The sequence below is a fragment of the Taudactylus pleione genome, unplaced genomic scaffold (genome assembly GCF_031769625.1).
Source record: "Taudactylus pleione unplaced genomic scaffold, aTauple2 ptg000032l, whole genome shotgun sequence".
NCBI lineage: Eukaryota > Metazoa > Chordata > Amphibia > Anura > Myobatrachidae > Taudactylus > Taudactylus pleione.
This window is the reverse complement of record NW_028284434.1, coordinates 10,811,962-10,839,910: the sequence shown is the minus strand read 5'-3', so window position 1 is coordinate 10,839,910 and position 27,949 is coordinate 10,811,962. Positions and strand designations below refer to the sequence as shown.

The following is a 27,949-nucleotide window of genomic DNA, read 5'->3' as shown; positions in this document are numbered from 1 at the left end:
GCAGAGTGGTGTCATAAACATGACAATAACCAGCCTGTGCCATAATACAATCCTGTAAGATAAAGTACATGGTAAATCTGCATGAGGGTGGTTACAAGCTAATAAATGAAAGTTATGTGATGGTGGGGAACCTCTCTAACATTTACCCCACCTGAGGTTGCAGTTGACTTGTTCTCTAAGCAGCTTTTTACCATTTAGCGCTGCATTTGTAACTCCAGTAATATTTTATTTTTCTCTCCATATAACTGAAACTCACATTGTTTTTTTTTTTTTAAGGGAACAGACAAATGATTATTTTGCATGCAAAGCCGAATAAGGGCATATTTAGAATAATTTTTCCATTACGGGCATTGTATAGGGGGAAAAAAACAAATTAAAATATGAGATATGGTAAGAACTTACCTTTGTTATCTCTATTTCTACGAAGTCCATAGGGTTCCACAGGATACCTTGGGGTATAGGCGATGGCGGCAGACATCCAGGCACCATAGAGTTAAGCTTTCAGCCTCCCAGGATGCACTAGGGTCCCCCTCCTATACCCCGCCCCCAAGCAAAGGCACCTCAGTTAGTTACCAAGCCAAAGGCCGGAGGAGGAGAAGGAAGAGAGAGAAAAAAGATCTGGACACACACAAGAATCACATTCTCACCAGAGGGAGACGGAAAAACCGGTGACCAGAGCAAAGCCCATCTGCAGCACAGGTGCGACAGGGCGGGAGTCCTGTGGAACCCTATGGCCTTCGTAGAAATAGAGATAACAAAGGTAAGTTCTTACCATATCTCATATTTTCTACTTCAGGGTCCATAGGGTATCCACAGGATACCTTGGGGATGTCCCAAAGCAGTATCCTTCAAGGGTGGGGACGCTCCTGTGCTGAAAGGAGAATCTGCCGCCCGAAGGAAGCATCCTGAGAGGCAAAAGGTGTCAAACGTATAATACCTCACAAAGGTGTGGACAGAGGACCACGTGGCATCCTTGCAGATCTTGACTGCATAGGCACCACGTCGAGCTGCCCACGAAGGACCCACAGACCTAGTGGAATGAGCCCTCACAGAGGATGGAACCGGAAGGCCTTCATGAAGATAAGCTTCTGAAATTGCCATACCGATCCAAGCTGCCAAAGTTTGCTTTGAAGCAGGCCAACCCTTTTTACGGAAGCCATAGAGGACAAACAAGGTGTCCGATTTCCTAAATGAAGAAGTGCGGTCAACAGAAATCCTTAAGGCCCGCACAACATCCAAAGTGGCCTCACCCACTGACAGGTCAGGTGAGTTAAAAGCAGGCACAACGATTTCCTTGTTGATATGAAAACGGGAAACAACTTTGGGAAGAAATTCAGGATGAGTGCGCAACACCGCCCTGTTCCCATGAAAAATCAAGAAAGAGGGGTCTACAAGAGAGCCCCTAAATCAGAAACACGTCTGGCCGAAGCGATGGCCAGAAGGAAAATTGTTTTAGCTGTCAGCCATTTAAGATCCACTGAGCCCAGTGATTCAAACGGCGGTCCCTGGAGATCCCTCAGGACCACAGCTAAATCCCAAGGCACCACCGGTGGAACAAAAGGTGGCTGAATTCGAAGAACACCTTGCATAAAAGGTGCGCACATCAGGGATTGTAGCAATCCTACGATGGAATCAGACAGACAGGGCAGACACCTGCCCCTTCAAAGAAGCAAGGCGAAGCCCATGGTCTAGTCCTGCCTGTAGGAAGGCTAGCACTCTAGACCAGTGTTGGCTAACCTTGACACTCCAGCTGTTATGGAACTACATAACCCAGCATGCACTGCTACAGTTTTGCTATTAGGGCATGCTAAAACTGTGGCAGGGAATGCTGGGATATATAGTACCACAACAGCTGGAGTGTCAAGGTTAGCCAACAGTGCTCTAGCCAGACGGAACTCCCGAGGTGCATAACCTCTTGGTCGACACCATTGGAAGAACGTATGCCACACACGATGGTATATTCTTGCAGAAGACGGTTTCCGAGCTGTCAGCATAGTGCGTACTACAGAGCTGGAATACCCCCTGGACCTTAACATGGCCGTCTCAACAGCCACGCCGTCAAAGACAGCAGAGTCAGGTCCGGGTGAAGACAAGGACCCTGTGACAGTAGGTCCGGTCGTAGCAGCAACTGCAGAGGGATGTCCACGGACAGACACTGAAGGTCTGAGAACCAGTGCCATCTGGGCCACGGGGGAGCTATCAACAGGAGCGTCCCTCCTTCCTGTTTGAATTTCCGGATTACCCGTGGAAGAAGGGAAAACGGAGGAAAGAGATAAGCAAACCAGAACGTCCACTGGACGGACAGAGCATCCACCAGAGATGCCTTTTCGTCTCTTGTGCGAGACCCGTACACCAGCAACTTGTTGTTGTGCCGTGATGCCATGAGGTCGATCTCTGGAAGACCCCACCTGTCCACCAGAAGTTGAAAGACGTCTTGGTGCAGAGACCATTCCCCCGGATGAACGTCCTGGCAACGGAGAGAGTCGGGCTCCCGGGCTGAAAACCGCTGATATGGCCGGGAGATTGCACTCCGCCCAGATCAGGATGCGGGACACCTCTACGAGTGCCGCCTGACTTCAGGTTCCTCCTTGCAGATTTATGTAGGCCACGGTGGTGGCGTTGTCCGTCTGGACCTGCACGGGATGACCGTGAAGAACCCGATGGGCCTGCTGGAGAGCATTGAAAACGGCGCGGAGTTCCAAGATGTTTATCGGAAGCTCCTTTTCAGCCACCTGCCCTGGAACAAGTGTGGACCAAAGACCGCTCCCCAGCCCCGAAGACTGGCGTCCGTCATCAATAGGACCCAGTTCGCCACCCAAAACGGACGACCCTTGTTGAGATGGGTCGTCTGCAACCACCAGGCAAGGGACAGGCGAACCTCTGGAGTGAGCACCATCATCTGGAACTTGAGACTGAGGCAGTCCATTCCATTTGGACAGCATCAATTGCTGCAGAGGTCTGGAGTGAAACTGGGCATATTCCACCATGTCGAATACGGACACCATGGAGCCCAGTAACCTCATAGCTGAGTGAAGAGACACAGCGACTCTGCAGACAACTGCGCACCCTCAACTGCAAGGCAGAGATCTTTTCCCCCGTTACAAAGATCCTCTGCTGACTGGAGTCCAACGAGGTGCAGAATCCTCTGAGACAGGATCAGGATGGACTTTTGCCAGTTTATCAACCAGCCATGCCGTTGCAGTACTGCAATCTTCAGATCCAAATGGTGTAGAAGGAGCTCCGGAGATCCTGCCACCAACAGAAGGTCGTCTAGGTACGGCAACATGCAGACTCCCTGCAGCCGCAGGGAAGCCACCATGACCGACATAACCTTGGTGAACACACGTGGTGCTGTCGCCAGGCCAAAAGGTAATGCCCGGAACTGGAAGTGATCGTTGTGGATTGCAAACCTGAGGAACTGTTGATGGCGCAAAAGAATAGGGACATGCAAGTAAGCGTCCTGTATGTCCAACAACACCATGTAATCCCCAGGTTCTAGCGCTCAGAATGATGGACCGTAGGGTCTCCATCCGAAACCTCAGCACCCGCAAGGACTTGTTGAGTGCTTTGAGGTTGAGGATCGGATGGTACGACCCATCGGGTTTCTACACCAAAAACAGATTGGAATAGAAACCTAGGCCCCTCTGGGAGAAAGGAACAGGCACTATAACTCCAGCCTGGAGCATAGTGTGCAAAACCTTCCGCGGTTCCATGGCCTTGTTCTGGTCTGATGGAAGACCTGTGGTGAAGAATCAGGATGGGGGCCTGTGCCGAAAGGAGAGGGCATACCCGTGAGAAACCACCTCGTGAACCCAACTGTCTGTCGTGGTTACCGACCAACACTGGGCGAACCGTAGCAGGCGGCCTCCCACTCTGGGATCCCCCAAAGGGAGGCCCGTACAGTCAGGCCGCAGGTTTGTCATCGGACTTAGGGGCCGGACGTCTGGTACTCCAGGCCTGCTTCTGGGGCTTGGTCGATTTCTTGGGGCCAGCCTGTCGGGGAAAGGACTGTGCTTTAGGCCTACCCTGGGCCCTGTAAGGCCGAAAGGACGACGTACCTGAACTGGAAGCAACTGCAGCAGAGGGGAGACATGCCGATTTGGCTGCCGCCAGCGTGGCTACAATTTTGTCCAGATCCGGACCAAATAGGACTTCTCCATTAAAAGGCAAAGCTTCCAAACCCTTTTTGGAATCAGCGTCCGCCTTCCAAGATCGCAACCATAAGGTGCGACGAGCTGCCACAGTTGCCGAAGAAACCCGAGAAGGGTACTGATATCTAAAGCCGCTTCATTAATGTAAGTGGCTGAATCCCGGAGATTGCGACGAGCACCTACAGCTGCCGAAGAAATCCGAGAAGTTAGGGTACTGATATCCAAGGCCGCTTCATTGATGTAAGTGGCCGAATCCCGGAGATTGCCTACCAACTCGTTCAGCCAAACAGTCGGAATCGAAAGACGCCTCCAAACTATCAGCCCAGTGCTCCATAGCTCTGGCTACCCAACAAATGGCCATAGCCGGCCTGGCTGCCCCCCCCCCCCCCACGAGGGAATAAACGGACTTCAAGCAGATTTCCACCTTACAGTCCGTGGCATCCTTTAAAGGAGGACATGGAGGGCATGGGCAACGTGGCACTTTGGACCAGGCGTGTCACATGAGAATCCACCTGTGGCGGGGATTCCCACTTAGCAAAATAATTGTCCGCAAACTGATAAGCCACTGCTAAACGTTTTTGAGGCTGATATCGTCTGCCAGGATGTTTCCACGCTTCCTCTAAGTGGTCCACCAATTGACCCGAAAGAGGAAACACTGTGGAGTCACCCTTAACATCTTTGAAAAAGGCATATTTGGATTTTGATACCGGAGGTTCATAATCCTCAATAACTAAAGCTGTGCGGACTGCACGAATAAGGCCAGGTATATAAACCTTAGACTTAGCGTCCGACTCTTTAGTAGGGAGAGGTTCTTGGTCCGACAGATCCAGAATCTCCCCATCATCGGTCGTACCCTCGTCATCCTCATAAGGAGTGGACAGAGACGCCACCGGCCGCTTGTGAGGCCGCAACAGACTCCCCAGGGACAGTGAAAAGGCTGACAGTAGAAAGTGAAAGTACAGGCAGCAGATGCTAGCAGCAGTCACATACAATACAAAGAAATTAATCCCTGCACTATCAGCGCTGATCCTCAACTACGCAGGGCCTGGTAGAACACAGCACTGCATACACAGACCTGTTCCAACGGAGGTGAGGTATGCCGGGGAACCCAGACCACGATGCCACCGATCAGCAGCTTCCACCATGCTTCCATAAAGATGGCCACCTAGGAGCAGAGGGGAGGAGCGCTGCCACAGGGCCAATCGGCAGGTGCAGAGCGGGCTGTGTGCAGCGGGGGAGGTGCCGGCTATGTACAAGGAAGGCGCGCTCCCCTGGCATGCAATTAACCCCTGGGACGCCGCAGCACTACCGCTCAGCTGCGGTCCGCAACCTGGCCCCACGCTGCAGCCAGTCCCCAGGGAGCGCCCCTGCCTGGGGACTCCAGACCATGTTCCAGCGGGGACCCACCGCGGGACCCCGCTGCTTACCTGCTGTCCCCCTTAAATCCGGCCATGGTCCCAAACATCTGGGGTCACCGCTAGCTGTGACCCCAGATGCTTACCAGCATCCCCGGATCAGTACCGGCGTTCTGGGACCGGCGGGGGTGTAGGGAAGACAGCATGGACGTCAAGAATGACTGTCCATGCTGTACCTCCAGATGTGCAGCCACAGCTGCCTTGTAGAAAACTTCAGGGGCTATCCTTAGCCCCCCTCTAAACAGGTGCATCCAACTCTGAGCCAGGCACCAATGAAACTGAGGTGCCTTGGTTCGGGGGTGGGGTATAGGAGGGGGACCCTAGTGCTTCCTGGGAGGCTGAAAACTTAACTCTATGGTGCCCGATGCCTGTCGTCATCACCTATACCCCAAGGTATCCTGTGGATACCCTATGGACCTTGAAGTAGAAATACATTTTTCCATGTATTTCCATTTAGCGACTTTAAAACATTTAGTACAATCCATCAAATATATTTATTTTATTTTGCAAACTTGTAATGGTTACATGAATACAAAATCTGTGTAGTTAATCAGAGATTGAATATATAGGTATGAGGTATAATAGAGGATCTACGGTATATAGCCCCCTTTGGGTTATGTTTTCTGCCTTACCCCTGTTGGGGGCGTAATGTACTTATGAGACTGCTGGCCGCGATGCTGCCGGTCTAAATCTCGACGAGGGCAGCCCGATAAGGGGCTTAAGATAGGCGTCAAAATACCGACGCCTAAATCTAGAAGAACGCCATGCCGAAAGAGGTACGGCCAGGGCGTCCTTAGCTGTTTGGCCGTGGGGGGGGGGCCAGGGGTTAGAGTTAGGTTTTTTTTTTTATTTTAGGGGGCGTCTAGGCACGAAGGGGGAGACTTAGGTTTAGACACTAATGGGGAGGATACCAACCATCAGGATGCCGCTGTCAGTATTTTGACAATAGGCATCCCGACAGCTGGCATTACCGATTTCTTTGGGGGCAAGTTTTATTATGTTATACTGCATTGGATAGCTGAACATCCAAACCCTGATGCATCATGTGGGCACATTCTCTAACACTGCCATTTATCAAAAGAAGATAAGTAGAGGTGTTGTCCATAGCAATCAGATTCTAGCTACCATTTTATAGAATGTACTGGATAAATTAAAGCTAAAATCTGATTGGTTGCTTTTACTCTTTAGGTTAAATATCACTCTAATGCTGGGTACACACTGGCAGATATATAGGCCGATCAATAGATCGGCCAATATATCGGGTACCAGTCGGCCAGTGTACTAGCGATATGTCTGAACGACGTTCAGACATATCGCATTGGCTGTGCTGCACAGTCGATGGCAGATATATTAGGGCATCGTGCTGTGTGTACAGGCGGACTGGCAGAGGAGGCCGCGGGGAGGGGGGGCGCGCCACAACCAGAATACAGTTGTTTATGAACCATCATCTGCAGATATATCAGTTAAGTGTGTACCCAGCTTAAGGGCCTATTTCAGAGCCACATACAATGCCAAAGACCACATAATAGAGGGATTTTATCTGTAATTACACAAGGGCGCTGTTGCAATCAAGATGCATAGTGTTCCTGGGAGGCAGTGTAGTGTGCGCAAATAAAGGTCCATTTAATGGGTGTGTTATGGGAGAGTCGTGGGCATGTCAGTCAAGGAGGCTGCGTACACAGACGCACAGATCCAGATATAGGGGCCATAGTCAGATGGAGAAACATCACCTGTGATAGGGAAGGTGCAAGTTTCGATGGTGGTATTTAAGGGCTCACCAATCAGTATTACTGTGTGTAAGTGGGTGTCTCAGTCATTGCACATTCAGCAGCACAAATGTACACAAGTGAAGGAGTTTGCATAGGCATTTCCATAAAGTCAGACAGGCGATCGCTGATACACGCTGCTGCGTGCTCTTTTGCGTTCACCTCTGAATCAGGCCCTAATGGTGCTATGTGAGCTGCTCTTGGCCCTAAAAGGATCTCCCATCTCCTTTCAGCTGGGAAACACCAGTGATGACAGCAGCAGGGTTTTAGACAGTCCTGGAAGAGCATTTGTTCTGTCTTTGTGCTCAGGAAGCGGTTCTCCTTTCTGTGAGAGCCGGGTTCCTCCCAATAATCGCCACTGTTAACCACGGTCGCCAACCAAAATAGGTGTGCAAGGATGCCCATTCTACATCGCCCGATTTACCACTGTAAACTTCCCCTCACTCGCTAATACATTAGCAGTGGGCACATTTCTTTAATCCTCCCCCACACATTCTCCAAGAAGTTTCTTGTTACTAGTAATAAAAATTGGCACTGCAATATGTCTACTTTGCTAAAATAGTGTAGCAACTGCACCACACCATAAGGAGATAAAAGAGTCAAGGGTACCAATATAGGATTTAGATGCAAATTATAGCTTATGACAGAAGCCAAACACCTTTTTTTAGTCTCCCTCTTCTTGTTAAAATGTGAAACTAGACATGGAAACCTCCCTAAACCATTTGGTACTTGAGGGACATAGGAGACAGAGTGAAAAGTGATAGATGGCAGTTAAGGTGCCAGCCAATCAGCTCCTAACAGGCTGTGTTTGAAAAATGAGAGTTGGGAGCTGATTGGCTGGTACCTTATCACTTTTCACTCTGTCTAATACTGCTTAGTAAATAGACCCCTAAGGGCAGTATGAGGCAAAGATTCCGCTGAAAAGTTGATGTTTTCACTCATCTCTAACCATTGCGGGTATAAACAAAAATATAAAATTGGCATATATGCTCTGGCGCTTATGTGAATAGAGAATTATTCACATATGAAAGTCATTTGAAGTCAAAAGAAGATTCACATTAAGAACAATTCACCTTAGAAGTACCAGAGCATATCTCCCAATTTTATATGTATTCTTTTAGGAATTGGTTGACCAGTTTCATTGCACCTAGCTGCACATCTAAGGCCACAGGTCTGAGTAACTTTGGTGCAAGTTATTCTCCACATAGTTTACTAAAATTCACCTGCTACCTATACACTGCAAAGGCAGCCATTTTGTGGCTGAACCAACTGTACCTATTCAATGAGCAGACATATTGCAGTGTGGGGATGCAATCAGGGAAACCGGCTGACGTGATCCCGACAGCCGGCTTCCTGTCTGCTTTATCCAGACGTGGGTTAAATGACAGGAGTCTATATCTAGACTTAGGGTTAGGCAGCGGGGAAGGGAAGGAATTAGGGTTAGGCACCCATAAGGAGGGTTAGGTTAGTTTTTACTTACCTCAGGACGTTCGGGATTTCCAGCGCTATCAGCCTGCCGCTGCCGGGATCTGTTCAGCTGTCGCGAATCCATTCCGCAGTGTGTTGGTCATCGCTCTCATCAGCCCAATTCAAGATAAACGAATGAAACAAAAATCTGACTGAATGATATCGCTTCCAGCACATTTCAGCAGTTTGTGCTGTACTACAACATTAAACACTTATGTCTTCCTTCACATATCCTACGTACATGTTTTACAGCTGCACAATGACGACAGACTAATATTTTCACAGTGCTGTTTTGGTTTTACTATAAAATTGATTCCAAATACATCATACAGATTGCTGTGACACAAATGTACATACAAATAGGTGAACACCAGCGACAGGGACTTGTTCATACAGGACATGAAGACAGGGCAGAGCTGGGAATTTTGTACAGTCTCTGAAGGCACTGCTGTCTGGAAGCCGTACACTTCCATGTGTGTATGGCACAGAGCTCTCCCACCCTATGCGGAACAGAAATATTAAATGTATCAAACACCGGATATAAAGATGCTATGTAATTAAAGAGCAGGATTGTGTGTTTAAAATTAGATTGAAAAGTGTATGACAGTGTCGCCTCGCTGGATCCTCTTAACCAAATGTAGCACCACAGTTGGGGCATCGCCGTTGCCTCAGAGCCAGACAGAACAGAATTCCAATCGGGAAAAAGAAGATGGCGCAGAAGATACCCAGGCAGGTGAAGGCATCCTCTAGAACACCAACTCTGGCAAAAAAATAAAAAAGGACAAATATTAGACTTCAAAAGAAAAAAAAATATATATATATATATCTATGTTTGTTTTTTTATAAACACACAAAACATTTCTCTCTCTGTCGTTTGGTGATTGTCATATATAAAGACAACTGTTTTTCCCTATAGGTACTGTGAGGAGCACTGCTAGACAATTTAATGAGAAGTGCCACTGTACATAACCACAGCAATCATTGTTTAAATGATTATTTGGGATATTGCACAGAGGGCCTGATTCAGCAAGGAACGCAGTTGCTAATACGCGGGCAATCGGTCGATTTTGCACTGCGCATGCATCACAGTGCAAGACAGATGCTGCGGTCAGAACTGCGTGTGCAGACGGACAGTGTGATTGACAGGAAGTTTAGTTTGTGGGGAGGGGGGGGTAGTGGAGTGGAGTTGGCCATGTCAGTGCCGTTGTATGGGCATGCAGAAATTATCCACTTCGCTACCAGATACCTCCCGAGTACTCATAGCATGCGCAGAAGTTAGCCAATACTGAGCGAGGTCTGGGCCCGATGTTACTCAATGTTACCAATGGTTTCGCTATGTTGGCCAAGTGTACAGATGTGAGTAAGGGGAAGTGGGTGTCCTTATTTCAGGCTGCGTCTGCAATGCAAACACTTAAATAGCACCGCTGATATTAGCAACACAGTTGCGTACGTATAAGCAGAATAGCGATCCATGCTGAATCAGGCCACAAATTATGGTATTAGAACGAAAAAGAGATGGATAGATAGATAGATATATATATCCCAAAACTCCTGAGGTACTAATTAAATAACCTGTGCTCAAGCATGGATATCCTTAAAACCTGGACTGTAATGGTGGCGTTTAGGGGAACTCTGTTCTAGGTCATAGAGAAACCATTGTGGTATCACAAATTAAACATAATGGAGGACATTTACAGGGTAGGATGAAATACAAGAATTTCTGAGAAGGATGTCCCAGATGAAGACAGGCAGACAATTGCTGTTGACCCTTGATACAAAATCAGGAATACCTTAAGATAGCTAGCTGCAAGAGCAATGAGATGTAATTAACTAGTCCAGGTTAGTCACTCAAAACATAGTTTTGTCACAGTAATAGTGATGCAACACAGAGGAGTACCCCCTTACTATCATAACATGCAGCACAGGGATCAGTCAGACGTTGTACTGGACAGATTATGTGCTTTTCCTGCTATACTACATAATTTGGGATGTAGTTAGCATCCAGTCGTGCAGACGGTCGAAATACCGGCAGCGTCGAGATCCCAGCACCAAAATCCCGAAGGCAAGTATCGGGCATTAGGGGGGAGTGTTCGGTCTGAGCACTAGGGGGGAGGGCTAGGGAGGGAGGTTAGGTTTAGTCTTACCCGATTTCCTTATGGGTGTTGGGATGCCGCTGTCAGTATTCTGACCAGTGGCATCCCGACCGCTAGGATCTCCTACCCAACCCCATAATTTAAAGTATGCATGATTTAAACAGAAAAAAAAAAAAAAAAAAAATAGAATTGAACATATATTTTGGTCCAATTGTTCTGACATACTGTATCTACAACCCCATAATTCTATTCATTATGAATAAAGCTGGAAGCTAGTAAGGGCCATATTCAATTGGGGGAGGGAGCGAGAAAAGCAAAAAAATTTTGCTATTCAATTAGGTGCATTTTTTCCCTAGTTTGAGCTCCAGGAGGATTTTTTTTGAACACCTCCAGAGAAAGTCAAATTTTTCCTAAAATCAAATTTTAGGAAAAATAAAAAAATCAGTGTGACTTGCACTGGGACCCCAGCGGCACCCCCCATAGAACTAATTAAGCAAATGGAAGTTTCCAATCAGCTTACTTGCTTACCTTCCACAGCGCTGTCTTCTTCCTCCAGCGTCGGAATCTAGTCTCCTGCAGCAGCGAGTATATCAGTGTGTATACCAGTGCGGGCGCACCCCCCCCCTCCCACAATGGGCTCTGAGAGAACTACATCTCCCACCAGCCCCTGGAGCATTAGTGCAGCCCCCTCCCCAGATGGAGGGGAGGCCACCGGCAGCCGCGGAGACCCCCTGGCAGGTTTATTTTTTTTATGAGCCATGGGGTTTCCAGACCAGAAAACCCTGCATACCCTTTGTTTTATTGGTTACTGAGGTTATCGGGAGCGTGCATACCCGAGGTAATCCAAAATTGAGCGCAAGGTTTTTTACCTCACTAAAACTCGTGCCCAAATGAATATGCCCCTAAGTGTTGCTGTTAAACAGATAGTCTGACCATAGCCACCATGTATTCTGTATTTAATACATCTGAGTGTAGTGATTGCCAAATGCTGATTACAGCAGCCGGTGCATGTGATCTGCCTACTGTAATAGTCACATGATAAAAAGGGAAACATCTCTTCCTCACATCCCAAACGTTTTGTTTTATCACACGGTCACTGACAAGTTTCTTTTTTATCTCATTTGTTGTATGGTGTCAGTGTTACAGTCTTAATAATTCAGATTAAATTAAAATGAAGAAATACCACAGTAAACAGGGTTCCGGACTATAGACAGACGCGAACTAGTTAGACAATGTCTAGATAGACACCAGATGTTAGACAAGGATAAAAGTTCGTCACAGACAAAAGTCAGACACACTACAGGTAACATGTAAAAAGTTCAACACCTACAAAAGTTGGACACAAAAATGGTCGACTTTTGTTTTGTTTTTTTTAGGATTAGGGTTAAGCACTTACTGGAGGGTTAAGCTGGCCACACACAGCGATATTTTACCCGATCTGGACGATTCCGACACATTGCAACGACAGATAGTGTAAAATAAGGCCAAATCGGGAGAAAACCCGTGAGTCCCCACTCACGATCAGATGCGTGTCCACGCTGGTCGTACATTGCATCTTCAGATCTGCCGTGCTGTAGGGCAGATCTGCCAATCTGGAATACAAATGCACTGGAGAAACGTCTGGCTGCACGATAGATCGTTTGAAGATTGGACACTGCAAACACCAAATCGTGTGCAGAGCTGCCAAGGAGAGTTTAAGGGAAATCTGTGTTCACGATCTGACATCGTGCACACATTGCTATGTCTGTGGCCAGCATTAGGCACTTACCCAGACTGTTAGGGACCAGGAAGGAGGGTTAGGGTTAGGCACCAAGGGGAGGGTTAGGGTGAAGATTAGTGCTAAAAAATAAATTGTTGTAATTTTCATGTTGAACTTTTGACCCTGTCGACCTTTTGTACCCGTCAAACTTTTTACATATCTAGCTTTAATGTGTCTGACTTTTGTTTGTGTCTAACTGTTTTCCCTGTCTAACATCTGGTGTCTATCTAGACATTGTCTAACTAATTACTGTCTATCTCTTATACCACACCCTTGTAACCCTATCATGGTATACCATTTGTTACAATACAAACCAGTCTACAGGGGTACTCTGTCTTTGGGATAATGTTTATAAAGTACTTGTCGCCCTCTCTCAGATTTCCATTTTGTTTCCCTGGTACCAGCTGATGTTTACCTGTAATAAGCCTTTGGATTAATTTGCCAGGACTTGTTGGGCCACAAAGGCGAGGCCACCACAGGTTACCCAAGGTATGAGTAGAATCCAAGAGGTGGCACTGAATAGTTCTGCCACCAAATTTGCATGACTGGAGGCCAACCACTAGCCCCATGCAGTTTTATTACTCCTCCCTAAGCAGGGGGAAGACCTTTATTTTTACCATTTAAATCCCATGCCATGTTTTAATTGGAAGGTCCACGAGCCACCACAATTTAGTAAATGATGGATATGGGTGCAACCTATCCCTCTTCCACCCGCTACAAAAATACTTCAGAAGGATGTTTTATTAAAATGTGCCCATATGTGCTATGCATTAAGAAAAATGAAAAAATAAAATAAAAAAAAAGTTTAACATTTAACAAAATATTCCCTTGCCTGGTGGGCTACTGGGAGTCTGAGCGAATATGTTGGCACCTCAGGTAAAAGACAGACCCACTTACCTTGTGAACATGGTAGAATACAGACTAGACCAGAGGTTCCTAAACTTGGTCCTCAAGGCACCCAAACGGTCCAGGTTTTATGGATAGACATGCTCAGGCACAGGTGACTTAATTAGCATCTCAGACAATCTGATTTAACCATCTGTGCTCAACCGTGGATATCCTTAAAACCTTGACCGTTAGTTTTGAAACCTCTGGGCTAGAAAAAAGGGATGCTTCACACAGATTCAAGTCATAGACAAGGGAACCAGCCTGGGAGGATTAACAGTTTAGTGGACTGTGTTACCCCCTGCCAGCATCAGGAGTGAGAATGCATGGATAGATAGAGAATATAATATAATAATTATATATATATATATATATATATATATATATATATATATATATATATATATATATATCTCTCACTCAACATCCTAAATGTAAGCTTTTAACCTTATGACATACAACTTGTAGGATGCAACACATTCCACTGAAGTCTTCTGTTGAACCCAGCACCCATGCCAACACACTGCCTGCTACTCTGCAGTCATGATTAAAAAGTTTGAGATCAGAAGGTGCCAGCAGTAAGGAGAGGTTTCACTTGTTACACACACCAGCCACATGCAAGGGGGTTTCAGTGACCTACATTTGCCTACAACTAGAGACACCACACTGGTGAATGGCTGACTATAATTGGTCAGCAAGTGGCTGTCTTGGCAAAGTGGCATAAGTAGGTTGCTGACAAGAAGCAAAACCCAAACAAACAATCGGGAAGTCCATAAACAGGGTACTCTGCACCAAAGTAAGCTCAGTCTGCCACCCCCATATATGCACTAGTTTATTTTTATCTATATAGAAGAGCGAAAGTGCATGGATTAACATCTCTGTGCTAGCTTCATCCTTTTTTCCAATATTTTAAATTACATTTTAATCGTGTCAGTTATGGGTAACAGCAAACACATTGGACAAAACCCATTGCACAGTCCTCACACTTTGCAGACCCCATTGCGAGTCACATCGCCAGCAGCCATTGTCCCAAGATCCCACTGTACGGAACCTATCAGTAAAAGTGCCCAAACCCCACTATGCAGATGTCAATGCCAGGCAATTGGACAAGTGCCACTGTCAGAGATGAGAAGCTGAAAGTTAAAACTAGGGTCATGGAATTTAGAAGGGAGAGACTCAGTGTTTTGGGGACAGTTTGGGTGCTCGGATGACACGGTAAAAATTAAAGAACTGGAAAAGGCTTGTGTGATCCAGGTGGATATGGCAGAGAAATAAGGGCAGCAGGACTGGGAGTGCAGTGTGCTAGAGAAACTGAAAAGTAGCATATGGGGGTTCCTTAACTGCTTAATGTGGAGAGGAAGAGATTTAGACAGGGTACACACTGCAACGATATCTGCATGATTTGTTGTTTCTAGGCAAATTGGAACGACAAACCGTGCAGTGTGTATGCATAATTGGACGCTCCTGCAAGTCATACACAATATCTTTTGGTTGGCCGTGCTGCACAACCAAATAGAAGGTATTGTGTACAAAATGGTGCAGTTTAATGAAGGACGGAACGAGTGTGTACGGGAAATCACGGATGGTCCGGGACAAAGGAAATTCAGATTGCCCTTCGTTGTAGATTCTACCCGGCCTAAGAAAGGGATTGGACAAAATTAAATGTTTCATTGTCCTGCATTCTACTCTATATTCACCAGGTAAACCGAAATTTTTTTAGTTTACAGCCAAGTTTTACCAAAAAAAGCCACAATGTCCATGCAACACTGTTTCAAGAGATATCTTACAGCTTCTTCCGCATAAATAATGGACATGCAGTCACAGGGATGTCCACCAAGAATACATATTTGGAAACAGAAGATGTAGGGCAATTTCACTAGCAATCTTCTTGCAGAAGAAAGTAGTCCAGAACTTTGACCCTGCAGTAATGTTTTGTATTAATCAAAAAAAACAAAAACAAAAAAAACAACAACCTCTAATTTTTTGTCCAATCCCTACTAAAACAAGAGATATGGTAAGAACTTACCCTTGTTATCTCTGTTTCTACGAAGTCCATAGGGTCCACAGGGTTGACCTTGGGGTATAGTTGGATCTGGATCCATGGGCACCACGCAGTTAAAGCTTTGCTGCTCCCAGGATGCACTTGGGTCCGTCCTCCTCTATACCCCACCCCGGCCACAGGCACCTCAGTTGGTAAGCAGCTAAGGCCGGAGGACGAGACTAAACAGAGAGAAGGAAGACTGGAACACAAGAAACCATACTCACAGAAATGGGAGACGGAAAACCGGTGACCAGCCACACAGCCCATTTGAAGCCAGGTGCGTCAGGGCGGGCGCCCTGTGGACCCTATGGACTTCGTAGAAACAGAGATAACAAAGGTAAGTTCTTACCATATCTCTTGTTTTCTACTTCAGGGTCCATAGGGGGTCCACAGGGTTGACCTTGGGGATGTCCCAAAGCAGTTCAACTAAGGGCGGGGACGCTCCTGTGCTGAAAGGAGTACCCGGCGCCCGAAGGATGCATCCTGAGAGGAGAAGGTGTCAAACGCATAGAACCTCAAAAACGTTTCAATTGAAGACCAAGTGGCCCCCTTACACAGCTGAACAGCGGAGGCGCCACGTCTAGCAGCCCAAGAGGGACCCACAGAACGAGTGGAATGAGCCTTAACAGAGGCTGGCACAGGTAAACCCTCCTGTGCATAAGCCTCACAAATAACGGAACGAGGCCAACGGGCTAACGTTTGCTTGTTGGCAGGCCAACCCCTCTTGTGAAAACCGAAGGAGGACAAACAAAGAATCAGACTTCCTAACCGAAGCAGTCCGATCCACATAGATTCTAAGTGCCCGGACTACATCTAAGGAAGCCTCACCAGCTGAAAGATCAGGCGACTGAAAAGCTGGCACAACAAGTTCCTGATTAATATGGAACTTCGAGACCACTTTGGGCAAAAACTCAGGACGAGTGCGGAGCACCGCTCTGTCCTGATGAAAAATCAGAAAAGGAGGGCAACAGGAAAGCGCCCCCAACTCTGACACCCTCCTGGCAGAAGCAATTGCTAGGAGAAAAACGGTCTTGAACGTCAGCCACTTGAGGTCCACCACCTCAAGAGGCTCAAAAGGATGACCCTGCAAGACCCGTAGCACCACCGCCAAGTCCCAAGGAGCCACAGGAGGCACGAAGGGAGGCTGTATCCTGAGAACACCCTGGAAAAAGGTGTGAACATCCGGTAGTGTAGCAATCGGACGCTGAAACCACACGGACAATGCAGACACATGAACCTTCAGAGAGGCCAGGCGTAAGCCGAGGTCCAAACCTGATTGAAGGAACTCCAAGATTCTGTAAACCCGGAACACCTGAGGATCATAGTTTCTGGATTCACACCACTGAAAGTAAGTGCGCCACACCCTGTGGTAAATCCATGCGGAGGCAGGCTTGCGTGCCCTAAGCATGGTACCAATGACTGAACTGCAGAAACCCCTAGACCTCAAGACGGCTGTCTCAAGAGCCACGCCGTCAAAGACAGCCGACCCAGATCCGGGTAAAGGCAGGGCCCTTGAGACAACAGGTCCCGACGCTGAGGAAGAAGGTACGGAGCGTCGATGGAGAGACACCTCAGATCGGAGTACCAAGGACGTCTGGGCCACGCCGGAGCAACCAGCACGATCGTGCCGCCAGCCTGCTTGAATTTCCGCAGAACCAGAGGAAGTAAGGAAATCGGAGGAAACAGATACGCCAGGTGAAACGTCCATTTCACCGACAGCGCGTCTACCAGACTGGCGCCTGCGTCTCTTGTCCTTGACCCGTAAACGGGCAACTTGTGATTGTGACGGGAGGCCATCAAGTCCAGCTCCGGCAGCCCCCACCTGTCCACGAGTAGCTGAAACAACTCTGGGTGAAGCGACCATTCCCCGGGATGCATGTCGTGACGGCTGAGGAAGTCCGCCTCCCAATTGAGGACTCCGGGAATGAAGACTGCCGAGATCGCTGGAATGTGACACTCCGCCCAAGCAAGGATGCGAGACACCTCCGACATTGCTGCCCGACTTCGAGTTCCTCCTTGGTGGTTGATATACGCCACCGTGGTGGCGTTGTCGGACTGCACCTGAACCGCCCGTCCGTAAAGAGCGGGACCGGACGACTGCAGGGCCCGATAAACCGCCCGCAGTTCCAGAATGTTGATGGGAAGAAGAGCTTCTTCCGCAGACCAACGACCCTGAAGTGACAACGAGCCGGTCACTGCCCCCCAACCCCGAAGACTGGCATCCGTCGTGAGCAGGACCCAGCCGGGATCCAAAAGGGACGCCCCTCGACCAGATGAGCTGTCTGAAGCCACCAAGCCAAAGACTGCCGAACCTCCGGGGACAACACCAGCAACTGAGAGCGGATCCGGTGAGGTAACCCGTTCCATTCCGATAGAATCAGCCCCTGCAGAGGCTGGGAATGGAACTGGGCAAATTCCACCATGTCGAATGTTGACACCATGGAGCCCAAAACCCTCATAGCCGAATGGACCGACAGGCGGCAACTGCTCAGGCAACTGTGTATCCTCAGCTGCAGGGAGGAGACCTTCTCCGGGGTCAGGAAGATCCTTTGCTGCCGAGAATCCAGCAGGGCTCCCAAATGAACCATCCGCTGAGATGGAATCAGGGAGGACTTTTTCCAATTTATCAGCCACCCGTGCGCTTGCAGGCAAGCGACCGTCAAGTGGAGATGATGAAGCAGTACCTCAGAGGATACCCCTGAAAAGGTACCATCGACTGCTGCGGCACCGTGGGGGTTTGCACGTATACCGGCAAACCCGCATAAGGACCCACAGTCTGAGACCCGGGAGGAGACTGCACCAGACGAGTCACACCCGGGGAACGGGGCATGGTAGGCTGGGGCAACGCCCTAGAAGGGGCCGCAGTCGGGACCGCAAGTCAGTCCGCGATTGACGCCAGCACTTGCGTAAACATTGCCCACGGAGGATCCTGCACCACCGGGGGTTTAGAGGGTCCAGGTACCAACTGGCACCGCCCGCACAGACCGTCCTGAGACAAATCTGCCCCGTCAACCCCTGCCGAACAGCGTCGGCAGGAAAACAACACAGGAGCCTCGGAGCGCTCATTCCCCTCATCAGACATGACACAAACTTTTTTGCAAAAAAAAGTGTCTCACCGAAACGAGGTAAGGCGTATAACACCCACACTCTCCCAAGTATGCAACCCAAACAGCCCACAATATGGTACTGAGGAGCACACCGCAGTATGTGACGGACCTCACAAATACGTAGATTTATATAAGTGAGGTACACAGAAAGAACACCCCTCCCCCACGCACCTGCGGGCCGTAGGAGAAGGAAAGGGATAGGTAAAAAGCTGACAGTAAGTAGAAAATAAGCACAGACAGCAGCACTAGCAAAAAGTCACATACCATGCAGAGAAGTTATACTCACTGCACCTTCCGCTACAATCAACCTCCCAGATTCAGTGTCTGGGAGGGCTATAGCGCTGCGAACACTGTCCTTTGCAGGGGGAGAGGTACGCAGGGGGACTGGTCCACAGGAAGCCTGCCTGGGAGCTCTGCTATGCTGCCTGAGGAAGATGGCCGCCGGAGAGCTCTGAGGAGGAGTGGCCGAGTGAGAACAGCCCAGCGACGCCAGCACACATGAGAGAAGGCGCGCTGGGCTGAGGGGAGGAGCGCTGAAGCAGGGAAGGCTGCCTCCCCTGCTAGTACTAAACCCCGGGGGAAGCCGGTTCCCCGCCGGTACTTACACCCCGAGGGCCAGCGGACACGCGGGGTATGCCTGAAGAGGGGGAGCCCGCCGCCGCTACTAGCGCCGCCGGCTTACCTGGCCCCTTCAGTCCAGCAGCAGTCCTTGGGAGGTCCCGGAGCCACGCTAGTACTGACTCCGGGGTCCCGCTGCGATCCCCGGATCAGTACCGACGTTGCAGCGCCAGCGGGGCTGTTGGAGCGGCAGCGTAGACGTCCAGATGGACAGTCTGATGCTGCCGCTCTGAAGACAGTAAAAATAAAATCATCTTCTTTTTTTTTTTTTTTTTTAAATAAAGAATAAAGCTTAGGGGCTGCTTATGCAGCCCCACTGCGCAGGGTGACCCGACTCCGGCCGGGCACCAACTAAAACTAAGGTGCCTGTGGCTGGGGCGGGGTATAGAGGAGGACGGACCCAAGTGCATCCTGGGAGCAGCAAAGCTTTAACTGCGTGGTGCCCATGGATCCAGATCCAGCTATACCCCAAGGTCAACCCTGTGGACCCCCTATGGACCCTGAAGTAGAAAGTTATGTTGCCACAGATGTCAGTTTCTGTTTGAGACCATTTCTACATGTTACTTATACTGAAAACAGTGACGTGGGTGTTCGCAATTACAATACTTTTATAGATATGTCCCTAGCCATCACTGTACACCAGCTTTACTACATATGCAAAACTAAACCAGAATCTACATTCTACAGGCGGCCTAAATATCACCTAGACAATCTGTCCTTAAGCTGGCTACACATCTAAAGATCTGTCCAACCAGTCAACTAGTTGTTAGGTTGGAGTGAAAATCTGGTAACATATGGGATTAAAAGATGATCAGCAATTTGCTCCTAAATGCCAGAAAACAGAGTAAAATGGACGTTCAGACAAGTTTGTTAAATGTTTGATCTAAACAATTTGTTTAGAACTTGTCTGACACCATTTTCACCTGTTTTCTGGCATTTAGGAGCAAATTGCTGATCATCTTTTAATCCCATACGTTACCAGATTTTAATTCCAGCCAATCAACAAGTTGGCTGGTTGGATGCAAGTTGGTCTAGTGCAGTGTTGGCTAACCTTGACACTCCAGCTGTTATGGAACTACATAACCCAGCATGCACTGCTAAAGTTTTGCTATTAGGGCATGCTAAAACTGTGGCAGGGCATGCTGGGATATATAGTTCCACAACAGCTGGAGTGTCAAGGTTAGCCAACACTGGTCTAGTGTGTGGCCAGCTTTAGGCTTCACCAACAAGGAAGATTTAATCTTTGTTTTTGAATCTCATCCTGAGCACCCATGAATGTACCACGGGCATCTAGTAGTGAAAACAGTGGTTAACCCACCTGTGTTTATGAAAGGGGAACCAGTGACCTAGGTTACAGCCCATTTATTTCCTTCCTCATAGATAGATTTGCACCTAACCTATTAAATGTTCTGCATATGAGTAATACCCCACACAGACGAGTTTCGCCTCTATTCTTTCTATTGTGCATTGTACTATAGCTACAGTCTGACATTCTCTAAGTGAGTAGAATAAGATTCTTGATAATGTAACAATCAGAGAAAAAGGAAGGAAATAAAGAAACCCAAAAACACACACCAAAAAAAAAAAAAAAAAAAACACAATACCACTACACAACGATTCAGCAATTTTAATTTGAAAAAAAAAAAAAACCCACATAAAATAAAAAAAAAAAAAAAAATTACCTGCAAGCCGGGCACCCTCCAACCACTACCACAGAAGTCACTGCTGCTGGCTGCTGGATAATCGTGTAAGTGCTTGGGTAGGCAGTCTGTGGCGATGAAATGTATCCTGGAATGAAAAGGAAAAAAAAAAAAAATCAATGTTAATCTAATCAGAAAATCCACACGTTTATTACATGAAGTTAGATAGAAACACAAGTATAAGTACTGTTGTGACAGGTACACTTAAAAGTGAACTTGTTACATTACACCCGCCAACTATCGCATGTACACCCACCTATATGAAGCCACAAGTCTTTAGCAGTAACCGGCTTTCAAAATCACAGAAGTCTGACATATGCTGAACTTGCCATACGGCTGCATACATTTAATCCACTTTAAAATTGGGGCAACCGGGACTACTATTGTTAAGTCTATACAAATCACGCCTTAAATCTTTTTGGTGCCAATTGCTATAAGACCATTATAGAAGTCCAATTCTGATAACTAAAAAGGATCCAGATTACTAAAACCAGAGGGACAAGACCGATATAACTCTTCCAGGCATCCACTGTAACCTTAAACGTACAATGGTGTAGGGTGCTGGCAAGAGGGTAATCAGAACAAACCTATTCGATATGGTTTTGGGTCTAATATTTTATTTTACAAATAACTTGTTTGGTAAAGATCCACTTGCATTGATTTTATTAGAAAGTAGTCATCCAAAACAGCGTTCAGGGAATAGGAAGTACTTAAAAGTATAAGTAAAAATAAAACAAACACCTTCCCTCGACTTATAACAAGCTGGCGATGATGTCCATTGACAGCATTGGAAGTAATCAGCACTGCCTAAACACCAGTTCCTCACCTGACTAGATTCCTCCCAGCCACATGTCAGGTGATAACTTTCACCAGAACTCCAGGAACTTCTGACTAAATAACTTTCATGCTAATCCGCATGCAATCCTGCCTTTTCATCTGCTTCCTTTGTCCTTTAAACGTTAGTAGAATCCAACTCATAAGTTTACAAAAATAGTATTTAATTGCCAGGATCCTAGTGGTTATTTTAATTAGAGTATGGTCACTTGTCCATCAACCAGTCTCTCTATATATATATATATATATATATATATATATATATATATATATATATATATATATATATTAATATACACACACACACCTTATCTAATTATTCATTAACTAAATTAGTCTGTTCAAGGCATTACTTATTCCACATACACAGACAGCAACTGCCTTGAAGAATGGACATGGTTGATGAGGAATATGCCGATAGGTCAAGAGGATAGTCCGTGACATAAGCCCACTTTGCATAACATCTGCTTTCTAACAAATAACTAATATTTGAAAACCCATGTACTGCTGTAAACACTTCCATGTAGTTATCAGCAAACACAGGTAGGAAGTTAAATATTAACAGTGCAAACAGTTTGCACGCAATATTGTTAAAAAAAGGTTTGAAAATGTAATGCACGACAGTATTACTAACTCTAATATGCTATTAAAAGAACATCAATTTCAGATAAAAATCCATTAGAATGGAAAAAACATAAAATTATTAAAAACACAGCCTACATACTTCTGTGCCCATTATGCAACAAACACCAATGTAACCACACACACACTTGCTTATAACACTGCCTCTTATGTGCAGGGTCATGTGGAAATTACATAGGTGCTGCCATTTAACTAAACAAGCTAAATATCTATCTATATATCTAGAATTATTGTTCAGGAAACAATACTAGTGACCTACAGACACAATTATCTTTTAGTATTTCACAAATACCCAGATCATAATTATAGCAAATTCTTGATAGGAAAGCACAGATACTACTGCTAGGTAAAGCTGGGTACACATTAGACGACCTGTGTAAACAGCCGACCCACGATGCCACAGACTATATATCGGGCGGCCAGTACACAACGCATGATCTGGTGAACGACTGCACAATATGTCATTCGCCAGCCACATCCAAATACATGGGGTCGTTCATCACATTGACCGATTGAGCAGCATGTACGACAAATCTGTTGGTGCGTTGAACGACCCTGCGGGAGTTGGCATGGGACAACATAGGGCGTACACACTCGCCGATGTCTACGATATGTTGGCCCAATCCGCCGGATTGGGTGACATTGTCTAACGTGTACCCACCTTAAGAGACCTACTCAAAAAGTGAAAGTTCAATTGCACTGTATGGGACTATGAATAAAAAGGTTTCATACTCCCTGTTACTGTTGCAATTTCCTGGGGGTATTCGGTTTCTACAGAAAACTAACCACTCTGATTGGCATTCAATGGAATGAACCTGTGATAGCCAACTGCATGCTGACAGATGGTTTATTTAACGCACTACATTTTCTTAAGGCCTATGGCCCTCATTCAGAGCCACTCGCTAGCGGCAGTACGCTCGTTCCGAGCGATGTTCGCACATCTGCGCATGCGTACGGATCGTTATACGCATGCGCGAACCAGTCAGTGCGGCCGAAATTCATGTGCTCGCAATATAGCGAATGCCTGCTATTTTGAGTGACAGAATGAGGCGTATGTGGGTGGTAACAGGGGAAGGTGCTTGAAAATGGGGAGTGGAGATCCGAACGCAGGCGTGCTTAAAGGTCAAAACGGGCGTTTTATGGGTGTGCATAATTAATACAGCAGAGTCATTGACCACGTCACTGGGTTATTTTATAGCCAGAACTGCTCGCAAGATTGTGGTAGCAAAAACCAACCACAATAGCGAGCAGTTCATACGCTGGTCGATGTACTCGATTAATCTAAAAAATAGCGGACATGACGTACGGTGCGAGCGGCCAGGGGGCGTTTTTAACAAATAAACGAGCGTATGTTTTGCTCGCTCGTTCAGACTTAGAGGTGTGAACAGACTGCAATTTGCGAACGGATCATTTGAATAGCCACCCCTTGTTTTTGAACGAACGACCGCAAATAGCGAACGGCTCTGAATCAGGCCCTATGTTTAGACAATATCAAGAAAAGATAAGGGCATCTACATACAGTCTTATATTATGCCATATAGCTTTAAAAAATAAATAAAAAAAATAGCTAGCAGAGCCTTGCTACAAGTCATAAGCAATAGACTACACAAAATGCAAGTCAGAAGAAAAGAAATAAATAATGAATTACAGTAGGAGTGGCTTCTAGGATTTTTGCCAACCCTCGTCATGTTTAGAATAGTTTGAAAGAAAGTAGGTGCTAATTTGCCTTTATAAAGCAAAATCCCTTGTTTAGTCCATCTGCATACAATCTTTCAGGGCACTACACAGCCAATCATGACCCGTCTGCCATCCTTGATGGGAATGTATGGATCTATAATTACCGTGCGATAGCAGACAAAGCCATGACACAAATACCGCACATTGGAAATCAAAAGGATTTACCCAGGAAATTACTAATTGGCTCTAAAAGAGCCTTCACAGGTAGGTGCTGCCTCTTACAGTCCCCTATACAAAGAGGCAGCCAGTGGGACAATAACTGCTTGTAATGCTTCCTAATACAAGCTAATGAAGACTGAAACAGAATTCAAAATTAGTCACATGCAAATAGTTGGCATTACATTATTTTTAATGACAAGTACACGCTCAACAGCAACTAATGTAATCCATTAGGTCCCAAGCCCAGGGCCTCCTATTTTTGGGACATACCCACTGCTGCTGCTGGTGGGATACGTTTAGTATCCAGACAGCGGGGATTCCGGCGTTCAGAATGCTGACTCCGGAATGCCGATACTTATCAGAATAGCGTTAAGTAGCAGGGTTAGGGGGAAGGTTAGGCATAGAAGGGGGAGGGTTAGGAGTTAGGGTTACTTACCTAGAGCCGTCGAGATTGTAACCTGGTCGGGATGCCTGCGTTAGGATTCTGACCGCCGGGATCCCGAGCTCTAGCATCCCGTACCCAAGATAGCCTGCAGAATGTTGGGAAGAAAAAAAAAAAGCGCCCTGTGGAGTTGTCAGATAAGAGATGATTGAACAGAGCTGTTGATAAGGCATCATCTGACAACCATTATAGGCGCTGGCAGGTCACATGCCACAGTTATTACAGTTTGAGTGTCTGCTTTGTTGGCAAAAATGTGATTGCAATCTGGTTGCCAAGGATAAAAAAAAGTTGTTTCAAATTTTAAGATTAGTCTCCTTTGCCCAGCTTGGGGAAATAGGGCCAACATAACAAAAGGGAGCCAATTATACCTTGAAGTTCTATGCACAAATTAAGGCCACCATTGTTGGTACCATGCGTAATGTTATTTATTTTTTTTAAAGAATAAAACCAAAGACACATGACACCAAAGTCTAGTATTAAGTGAAGGGTCTAATGCTGAGTATTCACTAGCAGATATTAATAAGCAATTGCACGATTACAACATTATAATTGTGCAATCGCTCATTAATAGTGCATGAAAATGTCAAAAACAACCAGCGATGCGCGCTCCCGCTGGTAGTTTCCGACATCAATCATCGCCTGAACATGCCGGTCAACCTGCTGATAACGACGACGGATTGGCCATGTTCAGGGATGATGGAGGGTGCCTACACTGAACGACTATTATACAATTACCTGTCAGACATCTGTCCAATCTGGATGGTTGGAATGAAGACCTGACTGTTAACGGGGATGAAAAAGGGAGGTAGCCTCAGGTTTTATCACCTGAGGCTACCTCCCTTTTTCACCCGAGCCCCTTTTTAATGGGTGTTAAGTGCAGTTAACTCCACGAGAAGTTCGCAGACCTACACGTTAATTGGGTCTTTACACCCATTAACTGCACAGTTATCGGAGACCTGAAAAGAAATATCCAATAAGCAAGGCTAATTGCACACAGGCCAGCGATCAATTAGCACCCATTCAGCTAACAGGTCTAATTGAATTCCCCCCAAAATCACTAGGTGTTGCAATAAAAAAAAAAATAATTATATATATATATATATATATATATATATATATATATACACACATATACATACATATACACACACACACATATTATGAGTGCACATACATACAGTAAGACTGTTTAGACAAAGTGTTCTTCTAGCTAATAAGATGTGTTATATACACAACAAGTCAGAAGTCAGGCTGGGCTAGTTAGATGGTAGATACACACCGGTGCCTGTGGGATAAGGGTAGGCAGGAGGTTGGTACACGGCCTGAGCTGCAGTCTGGGGTGCTCCCGGTATAGTTCCATAGCCCTGCTGCCCGTACTCGTAGCCCCCCGGGGCCGCCGGAGTGTAGGCTGGTGGTCGCTCCTGCAGTAGGGGCTTGCTGTCCATTCTGACTCCCAGTGAGAGCGGAGGGAGAAGCACTGGGTGATCGGTAGGGTGTGCACAGGTTGGCAGGAGCCTGGCTCCCGGATGATCCCGCTGTCAGCTCCTCTAAGCTCACTCACACTCCCTCCTCCTAGTGTGCGAGGAGTGAGAGCAGCAGTCACAAGACTCGGGTCATGTGACCGTCCCCTGCTGCTGCTGCGTGACTCTGCCTGGCTGGCCGGCAGCAGGAAGCGCTTCTTAAAGGGACCGGCGCATCGATGGCACCTGATGCTGCTGCTGGTGGGGTGAGGGGGGAGGAACCAAATATAATATGACAGAAGGGATTACTGGCTGCTAGTCTGGCATCAGGGTGATGGGCGGGATGTATACTGTACACAGGAATTGGACGCAACTGTACTCCTAATGCAGAACACTTCCTTCCATTTACTATTGGGTATATATGTGGAGTATTAATGCTGGATGGTCGCTTTGCTCTCAGATGTAAAGCACTGCTGAGTACGCTGGCACTGTATAACTAAAATAAATGCTGGATGTTTGCGCCATAATATACATGGTGAAGATACTGATGTGGGGTGGACTCTTTCCCCACCTTAAAAAAAAAAAAAACCTCAAAACAGGCAATATGGACCCCCTCAATCCTCTGTGCCCATTGTGCCCCAGCGGTAGCCCATACCTACTTTTGATAAAAGCATTTCATGAGGATTGTGAATTTAAAGCAACAGCCATGCACACAGCACATATGTGAGCATCTACGTCTCCGCCTGAATTAATTTACATCCAACTGTAAATGAGTCCCAATCAGTTGCATAGTTTGGCACACATACATACATAATACCTCCCAACCATCCCGCTTTTCTGTCACTGTCCCATCTTTGGGGCCGCATGGGGGTCACTGTCACTCGCTGCTCGGCATAGAGCAGCGGTGAATGTAAGATGGTCACGTGCGCATCATCCACACTGTGCAGGAGAGGCTGGGGCTGTCCTGTGCTGGGCAAGCCCCTAGCATGATGGAAAATGGGGGTGTGACACTCAGCCACACCCCAAAAACAGTGTACCTCAGGGGCCGTGGTCTTGCGGGCACATCCACTTTTGAACATGTGCGAGTATTCCCGATTAAGGGCTTACAAATGAGGGATGTACATATATTTATATACTCCGGGATGTAGTCAATAGGACGACATTTAAAATGTCTACATTCCTAATGTCAACACCACAATGTTGACAATTATGATGTGGACATTGTTAAAATGTGGGGGAGTTGGGGTTAGGCACTAGAGCAGGTGCTCTCAACGTCTGTCCTCAGAACCCCACACAGTTCACATTTTCCAGGTCACCCAGCAGGAGCACAGGTGTGTTCATTACTCACTGACACATTTTAAAAGATCCACAGGTAGAGCTAAGTATTTCACTTGTGATTCCGTGAGGAGACCTGGAAAACATGTACTGTTTGGGGTCTTGAGGACCGAGTTTGAGAACCTGTGCACTAGAGGGAAGGGATAGGGGAGGATTACGCATCGGAACGCAGGAGCGGTGGAGGTCTAATCTAAAAGTGATGGTCACATGACCGCTGGGACCAAAAAGCCACAATGGCGCTGCTGACATTATGACCATGTCGACATGATGAGTGTCAACATTGTCTACATACAGGGACGGACTGGGGCTGTTTATCAGCCCTAGCAGTCCACCCTGCA

The 27,949-nt window shown here is 46.9% G+C and overlaps 1 protein-coding gene across 1 annotated transcript; it reads right to left on the bottom strand.

Moving 5' to 3' along the window:
- Positions 1–9,075: 9,075 nt before the first annotated feature.
- BRI3 (brain protein I3) lies at positions 9,076–26,484 on the bottom strand. Its single transcript, XM_088451968.1, has 3 exons — positions 26,096–26,484; positions 20,985–21,090; positions 9,076–9,559 (listed from the first exon to the last, which is right to left on the bottom strand). Exons 1-3 carry the CDS (start codon positions 26,259–26,261, stop codon positions 9,427–9,429), a joined length of 405 nt encoding a protein of 134 aa, XP_088308094.1. The 5' UTR covers positions 26,262–26,484; the 3' UTR covers positions 9,076–9,426.
- Positions 26,485–27,949: the final 1,465 nt, after the last annotated feature.

What these genes read in the sequence shown, in the direction of transcription:
- BRI3 (XM_088451968.1), bottom strand. Translation starts at nt 26,261, where the DNA reads ATGGACAGCAAGCCCCTACTGCAGGAGCGACCACCAGCCTACACTCCG. An exon ending in CCCTTATCCCACAGGCACCG is followed by an intron (nt 21,091 to 26,095) that starts GTGTGTATCTAC and finishes TTTTCATTCCAG; the next exon opens with GATACATTTCATCGCCACAG. An exon ending in GGAGGGTGCCCGGCTTGCAG is followed by an intron (nt 9,560 to 20,984) that starts GTAATTTTTTTT and finishes TTTTTTTGCCAG; the next exon opens with AGTTGGTGTTCTAGAGGATG.